The following is a 16,189-nucleotide window of genomic DNA, read 5'->3' as shown; positions in this document are numbered from 1 at the left end:
TGGTTATATTGATAGGCTTTTCATGCTACTTAATATAAATTACTATTAGCCTTCACTAAAAAGTTATTTTCACATAGTATGAAGTATGTAAGAGTATTTTCATATAGGATGAATATTAGAGAATACTCAGACTTCCCCACATAATGAGACTTCTTTGTGGTTCTTCTAATGACTAACAGGATATATGTCATCAAATTGTTAAATATACAAAACATTCAAAATAAGCTAAACATGAAACAAACATTCTCCAGTTTCAAAGACCTCATACACATTACTGAGGAAAACATTATTCTGTTTAGCAAAGGCTAAAATAAATTATATTATAAATTGTTAAGAAGAGTATCTTTAGATGCTAAATTATAATTATGTTTTGTTTTCTTCTTTTCCTTTATCTGAGTTTTCTAAACTTTCGTCAATAAGCACATTCATGTTTATTGCATTCTTGATAATTTACTTAAATGCTTTTAAAAGACATTTTAAGTAAATTATCAAGAATGCAATAAACATGATTTTCTAAGAAAAAACATTTAGAGACACTTTAAGCAAATTATCTAGAAAGCTAAAAAAAGAAAGAAAATTAAATGAGAACCCACTGTGTACTTAGCACCAGAGCTTCAAATTAATACATTTTACTATAAAGAGGAAATAGTTACTAGCCAGCTGCCAAAATACACACACACACACACACACACACACACACACACACACACACACACACACACACACACACACACACACAAATAGAGTAATAGAATATGTTCTTCTTATATTAGTGCTGAGTTTTTCTAAAGAAGAAAGGATACAGTATAAACAGATTGATGCTTTAAGTCTGAGTTGGGAAAAAGAGTAAATGAATAAAAAGACTTACATAGGAGGAGTGTTAGACTTAGCTATTAACTCATCCTTTAGCCTGATAAGTTCCCTCAGCTTAGGGTATTCTTCAAATCTGTCAGCTAAACCTGAGGAGAAAAAATAGTAAATTTTAAATTTCAATTCAACTGCAGTTAAATCACTGAATTCAAAGGTTATAAACCCTCTCAAGAAAACAAAACAATACAAACACCACTTCCACTCTCCTATCTTTTAAAAAGTTTAATTTCTACTGTGGTGACTAGAGGTGGGAAAAGGGGAGGAGGAGAGGACGGAGGGAAAAATTGGTTAATAGACATAAGGAATGACTATGTTTTGTAATGATGAATATGCTACTTATCCTGATTTGATCATTACACACTGTACACACGTATAGATATTCAACTCTGCACCCCACAAGTATGTAAAATCAATTGTTTCAATAAACAAAAAGTTCAATTTCTAGTATTTTTAAACAATCATATACACATTTAATGCCTAATGACCCTAAGCCCACATTCAAGCAAAAACCCAGATGTTCTAAGCCCAGTTCAAGTCAATAAACCATTTAATTTCTCATACTTATTAAGTTAAATGATGTGCTCATAGCGTCAAGTTTAATCATTCAGGAAAAGAAAAAATAATTAGCTTTGTGGTATGCATTTTTCCCCCTTTATTTTAGCTAAGAAAACTCCTTCTAATGAATCTGTGATGATTAAGATTTTTTACTTTATTTCTTAGTTATTCAATGCAGAGAAAATTAGTATTTCTTTTCCTATATTCTTTTTCATGTTTCCCCCCACAGGAAGCATATTCTTAACAATATAAATTATGCAAACTTTCAATTTAAAAGCCAAAAGTACAAATATCAATAACCTTAATATCAAAAATTAAAAGCAAAAGATTTTAAAACTTCTTCAGTTGTTATTTTAAATCACATTTAAAATTTAAAAATTTGAAGATTTTATTATAGTCAGATTTCAAAACAGTAGAAGCAACTCCCAATCATCTAGAAAACAGAAGCATAACTTCTTGTCAATGTATAACAGCTTTCTAAGTATGTTTTCTTAGGGAAGCAAGTGTTTTAAAATTCTGCTCTTATATCCCAAATAGGATCATATCCAAATTTGGTTATATAATTTATTATAACTTTTTATGCTACTTCTAAATTTTGCTTATAAGAACAGTAAAATTAGTTTCTACTTCAAGACTAATGTTGCCTACAACTTAGAAAAGAAAAATAAATTGGATTACATCAAAACTTAAACTTTTGTGCTGCAAAAGACACTATCAAGAAAGTGAACAGACGAGACAGCATAAGCATGCCTGGGGACCTCAGCAGCTGTGGGCAGCCCCTGCTGACAGACAGCAGGAGCACATGGGACCTCAGGAGCGGCCCCTGCTGCTGCCACAGACATTGCTTCCATGCGGATGGTCTGCCACAGCCACCACCGCAGTTACTACCACCACAAGGGTAGCTCACCACCACAGAGGCAGCCATAGCTGCTATGCAAGTGGCCTGCCAAGAATTCAACTGCATTGATACAAGAGTTACCAGTAGAGTCTGGGGAAATAAGTGAGTGAAGACCCATGACCCAGTGGCCCAACCCACAGGGGAAATTACAATGCCACACGCAGTAGCACACCCGGGGGTGGAAGGTACATGCCCAGCCCACACGACTGTGTTGATCTGGGTCGTGACACATACAGAATACAATAGGAGTGCAGAAATCCAGGATGCCCAAATAGAGTAAGAAATAAAACTCCCAGTCACCACCAACCCATCCCCCTACTATGGATAACAAGAACCCAGAAGGAGACTCTGCCTGAAGGAAAAAGGAAAGAGAAACCCCTGGGTTACCAATTCTAACTGAGGAGCTCCAGTATATCATAGTGCACTCATCAGGGTCATGGGACATTAGCTGAGGTGACAATAAGCCCTCCCAGGGAAACCTACTCCAGTCAAAGAATGACAGGGCACCCAAGCACTTCTTCCAAGATCTTAAGAGCTTGCCCAAGTCCTTGACAAACCAACACAGTGTCACTAACCTCAGCAAGGAATCACTAAGTACCCCAGTGCCTAGGCCACGGAGGCACTCACATGCAACTCCAACACTGCATACAGCCAAAGTACCCACAGGTAGACTAAATTACTGTGTCCACCTGGAACCAATACTAAAGCACCCTACTTGATGGTCAATAAAAAACACATCTAAAGGAGGAAGTATCTCTTCTCAAAGCTCACTCAAGAGTAATGGAAGAAAGCAACTGCTCTTCTAGATGACCAGACATCAACATACAGATACTAGAAACATGAAAAAAACAAGAAAATACAACACCATCAAAGGAATACAACAATTCTTAAGCAGTAGACCCCATAGAGTGGGAAATCCTTGACATGACTAAAAAGGAATTCCACGCAATAATATTAAGGAAACTCAATGAAATAAAAAACACTCAGTTAGACAACACAATGAAACAAGAAAAAATATTCAGGATATGAAGGAGGAAGTTTACAAAGAGATTAATTAATACCTTAAAAAAGAATGTAGCAGAACTCCTGGAACTGAAGAATTCATTCAATGAAATAAAAAAAACCCAAACCGACAGCTTGAGTAGCAGGTTACAGCAAGCAGAAGAAATAATTTCTGATCTTGAAGACATCTTTTTGAAATAACCCAGGCAGACAAAAAAAGAAAAAAGAATAAAAAAATAAAAAAATGAAGACAATCTAAGAGATTTTCGTAGCAGACAAACTTAAGAACACATCTGAATCATGGGTGTTCCAGAAGGAGAGGAGAAAGGAAAAGGCATTGAAAACCTATTCAACACAATAATAGTGGAAAACATCCCGGGTATAGGGAGAGACATGGACTTCAGACCCAGGAGGCTCAAAGTTCCCCAGATAGATTCAATCCAAAAAGGTCTTCTCCAAGACACATCACAGTCAAAGTAGCAAAGCTCAAAGACAAAGAGAGAATCTTAAAAGCAGCAAGAAAAAGTGTCAAGTCACCTATAAGGGAGTCCCCATCAGATTAACTGCAGGCTTCTCAACAGAAACTATACAGGCCAGAAGAGAATGGGATGACATATTCAAAATACTAAAAGGAAAAAACTGCCAGCAAGGTTATCCTTCAGAAATAAGGGAGAAATAGTGTACTTCCTAGACAGACAAAAACAGTGGGAGTTCACCAAAACATGACCAGCCCTACAAGAAATCCTCAAGGAAGTACTGCATTTGGAACCCAAAACTGATAATCACTACAAAACTCACTGAAGGGACAAAAATGTAAACAAGAGAGAGAGAGAAACTATATCTTACCACCTCAAAAAATCAACAAACACGGACTAACAATAAAAGGGGAGGAAAGGAACAAAAGATGTTAAAAACATCCAAAAGAAAATTGATAAAATGCCAGGAGTAAGACAATACCTTTCAATAACAGATCCAAAAAATAAAAATCAGAAATGAAAACGGAGACATTACAACTAACACCACAGAAATAAAGAATCATTAGAGGCTATTATAAACAACCACACACCAACAAATTTGAAAACCTGGAGGAAATGGATAAATTTCAGGACACATACAAACTACAAAGACCGAACCAAGAAAAACAGAAAACCTGAACAGACCAAAAGAAAAAGAAATGAGATTGAAGCAGTAATCAGCAGTCTCCTAACAAAGAAAAGCCCAGAACTGAATGGCTTACTGCTGAATTCTACCAAACCTTTTAAGAAGAATTTTCCTCAAACTATTTCAAAAAATTGAAATGGAGGCCATTTTCCCGAACTCATTCTACTCATTCTATGAGGCCAGTATCACCCTGATACCAAAACCAGACAAAGACATGACAAAAAAAGAAAACTACAATATATCTCTGATGTGCCTATATCTCTGATGAACACAGATACGAAAATCCTCACCAGAATATTAGCAAACAGAATACAGCAACACATCAAAAAAAAATTACACATTAAAATCAAGTGTGATTCATCAACATATGCAACTCAATAAATGTGATATACCACATCAATAAAATCAAGAACAAAAACTATTATTACCTCCATAAATGCAGAAGAAACATTTGACAAAATTCAACATCCCTCCATGATAAAGACTCAGCAAATTAGGTATAGAAGTAAAGTATCTCAACAAAATTAAAGCCATATATGACAAACATATCACCAACATCAATCTGAATGATGAACAGGAACCGGTCAAGGATGCCCACTCTCACCACTGCTATTTAACACAGTATTGGAAGTACTAGCCAGAGCAATCAGACAAGAGAAAGAAATAAAGGGCATCCAGATTAGAAAGGATGAAATCAAACTGTCCTTGTTTGCAGATAATATGGTCCTATACATTGAAAAACCTAAAGACTCTACAAAAAAAAACTCTTAGAGCTGATAAACAATTTCAGTAAAGTACCAGGATGCAAAATCAACACCCCCAAATCAGTAGCATTTTTATACCCCAATAATGAACTAGCAGAAAAAGAAATCAAGAAATCAAGCCCATTTACAGTAGTCACCAAAAAAATAAACTACCTTGGGATCAATTTAACCAAGGAGGTGATCTCTACAATAAGCAGTACAAATCACTGCTGAAAGAAATTAAAGAGGACACAAAAAGATAGGAAGACATTCCATGCTCTTGGATTGGAAGAACTAACATTGTGAAAATGTCCATACTACCAAAGCAATCTACAGATTCAATGCAGTCTCCATCAAAATACCAATGACATTCTTCATAGAAATAGAAAAAACAATCCTAACATGCATATGGAAGAACAAAAGACCCTGAATAGCCAAAGCAATCTTGAGCAAACACAATAAAGGCAGAGGCATACTACTTGACTTTAAATTATTCTACAAAACTATAGCAACCCAAACAACATGGTACTGGTATAAAAACAGACACTCAGACCAATGGAACAGAACAGAGAACTCAGAAATCAACCCACATACTTACAGCCAACTGATATTTGACAAAGGCAACAAGAACATACATTGGGGAAAAGACTGCCTCTTCAATAAACAGTGCTGGGAAAACAGGACATCCATATGTAAAATAATGAATCTAGACCCGTACCTCTCACCACATACAAAAATCAACTCAAAATGTATTAAAGACTGAAATTTAAGACCTGAAACTATAAAACTCCTAAAAGAAAACATAATTGAAACATTTCAGGAAGTAGGACTGGGCAAAGACTTTATGAATAAGAGACCCCAAAAGCTCAGGCAATAAAAGAAAAAATAAACAAATGGGATTATATCAAACTAAAAAGCTTCTGCACAATAAAAGAAACAACAGAGTGAAAAGACAACCTACAGAATGGGAGAAAACATTTGCAACCAATGCACCCAACAGGGATCAATATCTAGAATATACAAGAAACTCAAACAGTTTAACAGTAAAAAAAAAAAAGTAACCTGTTTGAAAAATGGGCAAAGGAGCCAAACAGACATTTCTGAAAGAAAGATACATAAATGGACAACAGACACATGAAAAAATGCTCAGCATCACTAAGCATCGGAGAAATGCAAATCAAAACCACACTGAGAAATCATCTCACCCCAGGTAGACTGGCCATTATCAAAAAGACAGAGAATAACTAATGCTGGCTAGGATGCAGACAAAGGAGAATCCTCCTACACTGTTGGTGGGTCGGTAAATTAGTGCAGCCACTATGGAAAACAGTGTGGAGGTTCCTCAAACAGACAGAACTGCCATGTGATCCAGCAATCCTACTGCTGGGTTTATACCCAAGGGAAAGGAAATCATCATGTTGAAGGGAAACCTGCACTCCCATGTTTATTGCAGCTCTATTTACCATAGTAGCCAAGAGGAACCAATTTAAATGTCCATCAATGGACAAATGGATAAGGAAAATGTGCTATATTTACACAATGGAATACTACTCTGCAATAAAAAAGAATGAAATTCTGCCACTTGCAGCAACATGGATGAACTCAGAGAAACCTATGCTAACTGAAATAAGCCAGGCACAGAAAGAGAAATACTATATGCCCTCACCCATAAGTGGGAACTAAAAAAATAAACCAAGAAAAAAAGAAAGATACAACAATCACAATAATGCACTGAACTTTCAAAAGGAGACAACAGAACTGAGGCCACCAGAGGTGGGAAAGGGGGAGAAGGGGGAGGGTTAGCAAGAAATTGGTAAAGCACCACAAAATATGATTACATTGCATAATGCTGAATATATTAACTATCCTGATTTAAGCATCAGATACTGCAGACAGGTACTGATATTCAGTGATGTACTCAACAGATATGTACAATCAATTACGCTTCAATTAATTAAGAAAAAAATTAAAAAATAAAGTGAAAAGACAATCCAACAGAACAGGAGAAAATATTTGCAAATCATCCACCTAGTAATAGATGAGCACCCAGAATATATAAAGAATACACACACACACACACACACACACACACACACACACACACACACACACACACACACAGAATACATAAAGAATTCTTGTAATTTGTGGAGGATATTAACATTAATAAAACACATGTATTTCACAGGACAAAAGTCCTTAGCTTAGTAGGACCAAAGTCCTTAGTGTAGGCTGTAGCATAGTAGGACCATAGTCCTTAGTTTTAGCAGGACCAAAGTCCTGTAGTTTAAGAAATAGCCCAACTTTTTAGTAAAACACATAGAAATGCTAAGATTAAAAAAGACCAGAAAATTCTCACAGGACTGAAGTGAAGTCCTTGATGTAGATAAGAGAATTAAAGCACAGCAAAAGTGATTGCTTTGTGGGCAGTTGCCCTTGGTGCAACTACACCTAAATGATGGGAAAGTATGTGAGCTAAAAGCTTCAAGGTTACTCTGTTAGTTAATGGTTGGGGAACATTCCACATCTTACCGTCAGCTGCTTCTTTGAGTTTCTTGGGGGAATAAGTGCTGCCATAGGGATTATCTCATTGTTTCTTTTTGTATGTCACATAGCTTAGTTTTACGACTTCTTTTGATGGTAAATTGCTTGAACTATTTTAAGTTACACCTGCTTTAATGAAAATTGTCATGTAGCCAGTTTGTTTATGTTTTTACTATGATTGATTAACCACCTGCATTTCTTCTGTAACTTTCTTGCTTGCACAATAAAAACTGTGCCTGTGGTCCTTCTCCCTGGAAGGAACTTTCCCTGGGTGCAGTCACCTTTGGGCCTGTCAGTGCTCTGGAGAAGTGGGCTCTGAGTAATCCTTTGCGTCTCTGTCACCCTGAGAGAGGTGACGACAGTAATTCAATAATAAAATGACAAAAAAAAAAAATTAAAAACAAGCATTTGTCCAGAGAAAACATTTAAATGACCAATGAGCATATGAAAAGATGCTCAGTATCAGTAGTCACCAGAATAATGCAAATCAAAATCACAATGAGATACCACTTCACACTCATTAGGATGGCTATAATCAAAAACACAGACAACAACAAGTGTCCAGGATATGAAGAAATTAGAACCCTCATACACTGCTGCTAGGAATGTAAAATGGTGTAGTTGCTTTGAAAAACTGGTGGATATTTCCTCAAAAAGATAAACATAGGATTATCACATGACACAACAATTCCACTCAAGGTATATATCACAGAGAAATGAAAACATATGTCCACATAAAACTTTTACATGAATATTCATAATATTGTTAGCACTGTTCATACAATCAAAAAGTGCAAACAACCCAAATGAATGGATAAACTATAGGGTGTATGTGTGTATACACACACATATACACACAATGGAATATTATGACAGTAAAAAGAAATGAAGTACAGTACTGATACATGCTACAACATCAATGACTCGTGAAATTTTTTTTTTGGCAGCTGGCAAGTATGGGGATCCAAACCCTTGACCTTGGTATTACCAGCACCATGCTCTAACCAAGCGAGCTAACCAGCCAGCCCCCCGAAAATATTATGCTAAGTCAAAGAAGCCAGTCATAAAAGACCACATATTCTATGATTCCAATCATACGTAATGTCCAGAATAGGCAAATTTATAGAGGCAGAAAGTAGATTAGAGGTTACTTAAGGCTCAAGGGCAGATGAGAGGGAGGAAATAGGGACTGACTGCTAAAAGGCACAGGGCTTCCTTAGAGGAGATAAAAGCGTTCTAATACAGACTGTGATAACGGTTGCATAAGATACAAAAGGTTATATATATACTGACCTACAATTTTTTGACTTTATGATGGGTTTATCAGGGTATTAAATGTATTTTTATTTTCAACTTAAGATATTGTCAACTTACAATGGATTTACAGATGCTCCTTGACTTACGATGGGGTTACTTCCTGATAAACCCATCATAAAGTTGAAAATTTAAGTTAAACCATTGTAAAGCCATCTGTATACCCTTTAAATGGGTGAACTGTATGGGGTACAAATTATCTCAATAAAGCTGTTTAAAATGCAAGGACAGTCACAGAACCAAATTGGAGAGAAAAAGAAAAAAATAGACTAACATTGTGTAGTGGAGAAGGAAGACGTACCAGAAGCACTGAGAATGGAAAAATGAAACTGAGAAAAATAATTTTGTTAGAAATAATCCACAAAATAAATTACACGCATGTAAAGAGTTAGCAATAGCATATTCCCAACAAATCTGGCATACCTACATCCCTGATGAAATTCTGAGGTCTATGTCCAGTGTCTACAAAATGCTGGCAGTAATCATTATGGGGATTTAAGCTTTGAGTTCCCTAAAGAAAAAAGTCAAAATTAAATTAATAGCATGTACTCTGATGGTCGATACATTAACTTTGTACTTTGTTTTTATTACAAGGCTATACAAGATATAATTAACTGATAGATTTTTAAAAATTAGTAATATCAGTGACAACTAAAATGATAGCATTACTGTCAGTAGCTACTGACATTAATACATACTACCTCATCCTAAATAGCCAAATAACAGAAGAATATTTCAAGAATAATTTTAAATGATCTTTATTTTATAATAATAATCCCTCAATAATTGAAAAAAATCTTGAAGACAGGTATTTAAAATCTTTTCAAACATTTAAACTTACTCATTTTACCTTAAGAAAAGTACTAGAGTCTTTGTAAATCTCTTCTTCATACAGCAAATTCTCTTCCTCCTGTTGCATTTCTACTTCATCCTTGAAAAAGGAAAATTAAGTAAACATTTTATGTATAGGGACTGTTTCTCTAATTATCACATCTTGATTAGAACTCAACATAAATATTTTATTTCCCTAAGATATAGTAAATGTTTCAACTTGGCACTGAAGTCAACCATTGAAGTCTTTGCTTTCTAAACATTAGATCTAAACAGTTGATTATTTTTACAATAAAATAAAAATTTCCTCGTCAAATTAGCTGTAACTACTAATGTTTTGTTGACTAAACTATCTAGAATTATTTATGTTATATATAACACTATCAATGTTAGAATTTAGCTTGAGTCGTGAAAGATATAACCACCAATAAGGCAATTTTATTTCTATTAGATTGAACTATACGAAACTGCTGTTCTTATAGGTCAAAAATGTTAGAATATCAGCATTTATATATGGTTCAATCCTAAAATAATAATGAATATGTAAGTTACACATTAGCATATATCAAAATGCAACACACAAGACAGTATTCATGAGATTGGGTATTATATCATTGACCTCCCAAGAGATTTACTGAAACTATGCATTCTCTTCTCTATCAAATAGCTACACAACAATTAATGTGAAAAAAATGTCCATAATACTTTCTTTTCAACTAAATATTGCAATTACAAATTTAGAAGTTGGGTTTTTCCTGGGCCTCTTTCAGAAATTGTTCTACACTCCTGTCTAGACCATGAATTCTCAAAATACTTTAATTGTACTATGTTAGGTTGTAAACATGGAAAAACACAGCTCAAAAAAAGACTATTGCAGCCCTCAAAATATGATCCAATTACCCAAAGTTTCTGATGCAAAAAATATTATTGCCTAGTATTTACCAGGCATTGTGCTAAGTGCTTTATGTTCATAACATAATTGAATCCACACAACTCCTGCATTAAAATGAGGAAACCAATATAAAGGTCTTAATTTAACTTTTGATAACATATGCTACTGACAATTATTTTAGCACAATTTAAAACTCAGCTTTCCATCAAATTTGTTTTCCTGGATATGAATCTATTATTATAAGGATTTACTTTTTCTTGACCATAAAATTATCCTGTTCTCTACTTGCCTTATATTCTTCCACTTTGTCTTCATCTGTCTCTCCTTCATCCAGATACTTACGTTTTACATTTGGTGCAGAGGTATCATAGGAAGCCCTGAAAATTAAAATGGAAGTATCACACACAAATACATACAAAATGAGTAAATGCTTCTATTAATAATATTAAATAACAGGTTATAAAAACAGAACAAGGCAAATTTTTCCTGATTAAACAGCATCTATTTACCCAGTTTATAAATCATCCAAAAAGTCACACAACCTGATTAGTTGATAATCCTGTACTTTATTTTTCATGAGAAAGCAACCAAATGAGAAAATAAGCTGTTAAAAGGGATGTACTACAAAAATAAACTTCTATATTATATATCATGTTACTCTATCTTGAGCAAAACTGATGTCCAAATTAATAACCAGAATACTGAAAAAATTCTGAAATGCTTTCTGAACTATCAAATAAATACCAGTTTTAGGGTAAAGTATATTTTCTTCCATAAACACTCTTAAAATATAACTAATTATTTATGGTATATAAGCTAATTCTTAGTCTAACATTCCATTTTCTAACTACTTTATAAATGGGAACTTACTGCATTCAGAAAATATGTATTTTATAATTCATGAATTGACAATAAAAACCAATGTTTCTAAAAATCTTTATTTTGATGCTTTTCATAACAACACATTTCATACCTAGGGTTATTTTTTATTAACACAATATTAACGAGTCACTAAAAAAAAAGAAATTATTCAACTGACCTACAAGTTTCTCTTGTTTCAGCAATTTCCCTCTGCTCATCTTTGCTATTTAACACAGCTCCAATGCTGTCGGCACTTTCAGCTCCCAACTAAGAAAAGGCAAAAAACAAAAATTAGATTACAATGCATTGGATAGCCTTTCCAGGCATTTGTAGCAACATTTAATTTATTGAGTATTTAAAAAACAAACCAAAACAACAACAAAAGCCCATGACACACAAGAAATGGATTAATTAGCTTGCAAGATAAACTGGAAATAACTTGGAATAAAGTCTTGTTAATTAAGAATGATTTTGAGAGCTGGAAAAGCATTTTATGCTTTCAGTTATATTTGAAATTAAGACACTTAAATTCAGCCTACTTTTAAAGTAAATAATAAGACAAGATTTAGTAGTAGTAGCAATCACCAAAAAAAGCAGCTAACCCAGTGTTCATTTAGGGTCATATGTACTACATTAAACACTTACACAGCTCATATATAGTACCTTATTTATACCATGCCCTAATAAAAATCTATCCAGTTTTATTCAAGCTAAGTCTTTATAATGATCAAAGTCATAATTCTGAACTTTACTGATACCTTAAAAAATGGTAATGTAAAGTTTGGTTGGCAGTTGAGGAAATTTTGCAAGATTCAACAAATGTAAACAAATTATGGTTCAGATAAGGCTGACTGAGTGGGATCGATTCATGGAAAACTTTAAAAGCCAGTCCAAGGAGTGCAGAATGCAATTTATAGGTCAAGAGGAACTATTTAATATTTTTAAGCACAAAGACAAGAAAAAAATCTGCATTAAACAGTCCCTTTAGCTCAGGAAGGGCATACTAAAATATCAGAGCAGCAAGTCACCAGCCTTGATCTTAAACAATTAGCTACTAACCTTTTAGTCTACCCACTTCATGTGACTCCCCTCAGGTATCTCAATGACAAAGCCCTTCCAGTATGTCAACAGTTCCTGAAATTTTAACTCTTCCATAAAATCTTCCTGACTCCTTTTCTCTTTAGTCAGGAGACAACTCATCTACTTCCTACAGTTGGAATACTTTCTAACTTTCTTTCCAAGACAGACTCCTCTCTTTTCCTAACTCAGATTAGTACAAGTTTTTCTTCCAAGAGAGTTCTTCCATGACCACTATATATAGAATAGGTAGCCCCCTACCATTATTCTCCTTTTCACCTCCATATTTCCTTATTAATTTCATAACATTTAATACATCTTTCGATGATTTTCTTTTACTTTTGTTTACTTTCTATTTATATTATTTCATAGTCTCTGTCACAACTTCCAATTATTTGTATACTGCAATTATTTTATCAGTTTACTTTTATTCACATCTGCTAAATAAAATGTAAAGTCCCTGAGGGGAAGAACGCTGTCTGCCCAGTTGATATCTACATGTATCAACAGCTAGTATAATGTATGACCCCATAGTAGATGCTCAATGAATACATGCTGAATGAATAAATGAGATTTCCTACTAGGGTCTAGAGCAGGATATAAAGTATTACAAGAGAAATGTTCTAAATCAAAGTTTTGCTTACATATGTAATTGTCTTCTTATACTCCCAACATTTTTAAAAAATTGTGGAATGACTGGATCAAGTCAATAATAGATCTTCTATTATGGTGGCACTAAGTATATTATTTGAATAATTATGACAATTTGGTGTCTTTTGAAGGCATATATGATTTTTTCAAACAAAGCTATAAATTAAAATAAAAGGCAGGCATAAATTGCTGTTGGTAGCATCAATTGCCATCATCGTGGTCCAAGCCAACCTATGACATCCAATGTCTTCACCCGGCAGACAAAAGCAAATCAAGCAAATAATACACATTGAGTTTGTTCTACTCTGATATTTCATCAATCAACAAATGTTTATTAAAAGCTTCCTTTGTGTAAGAAACAGTGTTGGTAGAAGATTAATCCAACAGAAGTCAAATGCAAAGACTTTGCAAACAAACTGTTTATATTCTATATAACAATTAACAAACAATAGTTTGTAGACTCAACAGTAAGGACAATGAAAGCTTAGAGGAAGAGATTTCTGAGCTGTGCCATGGAGGACAGATAGAAGAAGGACAATTTTAAAAAATCCACAAAGTGTATACTATACAAATCATATTCTGGAGAGTAAGCAACTAGTCTGCCTTTTTCATATAGAGAAAAGTAAGTGAAAGAGAGGCTGAAATTAGTTGGTAAAGTGGATGTTTGTTGTTGATTATATTAGGCTTCCTTACTTAAGTGAATAGTTTGCATCCAACTAGAAGACAAGGAGGCAGCTAGGTGTACTAGAAAGAGCTAAAGGCCTAAATTAAAGCTGCAACTTGTACACTTACCAGCTTTGTGGCCTTGGGCAAGCAACTTAAATTCTCTGAGCTTTATTTTCTTCATCTATAAAATGCAGATAGCATTAGACTTGTACATTCAAAGATAATGCAGCCATTATTAAATTTTATGCACTGTGTAAGCTCTCTGAGGGTAGGAACTACCTATTATTCCTAGTTTATTTGCCAACTCACACTCCACAAATGCCAGGGGCTTTAGTAGAAGATAAATGAGTGTAAGACACAGAATAATTGTTTTATGAACGCATTTTGAGTCAAATAGAAGTTTGAATTAAAAATTAAGGAGTAAAACACCTTATGTAGTAGCAACAAAGAGCTACTGAATGTTTCTGCAGATAACATTATAAAAGAAGTTGGGAGAAAGAAGACTCAGAAAGAATACCTGATTTGTCCAAGATCAAAAATGCCAGAGGGAGAAGGAACAGATCTGATTCCGAATTCCCACATTTTAAACAGTATACCACAAACCTGTTCATCACATCAAAAAAGAGGATAGGTTTCATTTCCATTTACTAAAACCAAAACTTGCTACTGAAAAATAATAAGATGCCTCATTAAAGCCTATGAGCATTCCTCTTATCACTTTCACTAATCTAAACGTAAAAATGGAAAACCTGGTCTCTGATTTTAAGTAGAACTATGTACAATCTGTACTTTCTGCAGGTGTACTCTACTAATCAGCAAGTGTTAACTCATACACAAGAAGTAGTGAAGGCGAATGGTTTAAAAGATAACCTTTGGAGAAACAAATCTGGGTTCAATTTCCTGGCCGAAACGTGAGTGAACAAGGGTAAAATTACTTAACCTCTGGAACCTACTTCATTATTAGATAAGTGAAAATAATACTACCTATTTCAGGGAGTTGTTGTGACTAATATAGAGTAAGAATTCAAATATTAGCTGTGGATGATGACGAAGATACTGTGCATAAGACGCACAATCTAAAATTTACACTCAGGCTACTTTTAGACATGATCCCCACAACAATACTGTAAACTTATTTCACAATGAAGCCACAATCTCAAAAATTTGGTGCTGACTACGAGAAAAGGCAAGACACAGAAATCCACCTAAATAGTGAAGAGAAATTTAGGGGATAAAAAAATCATTTATTCTTGCGTGAACTGTGGTAATTCATTTACAAAGACCAACGCTTTGTATCTCCGCCACTGAGCACCGTGCCAGACACTTGTCAGGCGTTCCAAAAAGGTTGAAAACCAATAGCAGCATTCGACTTAGCACCACAATGACCGCGGCAAGAACTGGAAAAAATTCGGGGTACCACAGAACTGAGAACAAGGAGAGACCCAGGTATCAGGGTAGCGGGACCAGGATGGCCTTGACAGCGGCAGGTAGGGAAGGGACAGAAAAAGGCAGAGGCGGGGGGGCGGCAGCGCACGCGCATTCGCAATCCCTCCCCACATTGGCCATCCCGCGCCGCGGACCTGCTGCGCCAGGAGCTGTCGCCGTAACTTCTGCCGCTCTCGGATCTCCTGCAAGCGGCTATCCATGTCCCAACTCCTGTTTTTCACTACCCCAAATATTTGTCAATCGCGAATGAACCCCCGCCCAATCTTTCTTCCGAGTCCGTGGAACACAATATTCACCAGAAGCTTCTGGTAGCGAGTACGCCCTACCTTGTCTGCAGTAGGGATTTCCGGCGCTGTCCGAATGGCTCAACCCGGCCCGGAAGTCCCGCCTCCTCTGGACGCCCGCGATTTAACGTCACATGGAAGGGGCCCAATGAGGGATGCTGTGGTTCAAGAGAGGCCTCAGCGGCTGGGCCGCCCGGAGCCGCAGTTGTCAGGGCTGGGCCGGAGCGGGGCAGACAGGTCTCGCTTCTCATTAGGCTTTCTTGGTGTATCGTAGTTTCTGAAATGTTGAATCGTTTTTCCATTAATTCCCTCGGTGCCAGTCCTGGTGTTTTAAAATTGCTAGTTACCTGCTTTTTACGGAGAACAAACTCAAGCCAGATTTCCGGGGATTGAA

General features: G+C 35.4%; 1 protein-coding gene across 2 annotated transcripts in view; it reads right to left on the bottom strand.

The window, feature by feature from the left end:
- Nucleotides 1-15,829, bottom strand: part of METTL14 (methyltransferase 14, N6-adenosine-methyltransferase subunit) — a 71,416-nt gene extending 55,587 nt beyond the window's left edge. For both annotated transcript variants that reach the window (XM_063108010.1, XM_063108009.1), the window contains exons 1-6: nucleotides 15,646-15,829; nucleotides 11,850-11,938; nucleotides 11,100-11,187; nucleotides 9,938-10,018; nucleotides 9,511-9,598; nucleotides 869-959 (exon numbers count right to left, since the gene is read on the bottom strand). In XM_063108010.1, the coding sequence (XP_062964080.1) occupies nucleotides 869-959; nucleotides 9,511-9,598; nucleotides 9,938-10,018; nucleotides 11,100-11,187; nucleotides 11,850-11,938; nucleotides 15,646-15,711 (503 nt within the window). In that variant the 5' untranslated portion in view covers nucleotides 15,712-15,829. The remainder of the gene's footprint in view (nucleotides 1-868; nucleotides 960-9,510; nucleotides 9,599-9,937; nucleotides 10,019-11,099; nucleotides 11,188-11,849; nucleotides 11,939-15,645) is intronic.
- Between the last annotated feature and the right edge of the window lie 360 nt (nucleotides 15,830-16,189).

This window comes from Cynocephalus volans, chromosome 9 (genome assembly GCF_027409185.1).
Source record: "Cynocephalus volans isolate mCynVol1 chromosome 9, mCynVol1.pri, whole genome shotgun sequence".
Classification (NCBI taxonomy): Eukaryota; Metazoa; Chordata; class Mammalia; order Dermoptera; family Cynocephalidae; genus Cynocephalus; species Cynocephalus volans.
This window is presented reverse-complemented; position numbering and strand designations above follow the sequence as displayed.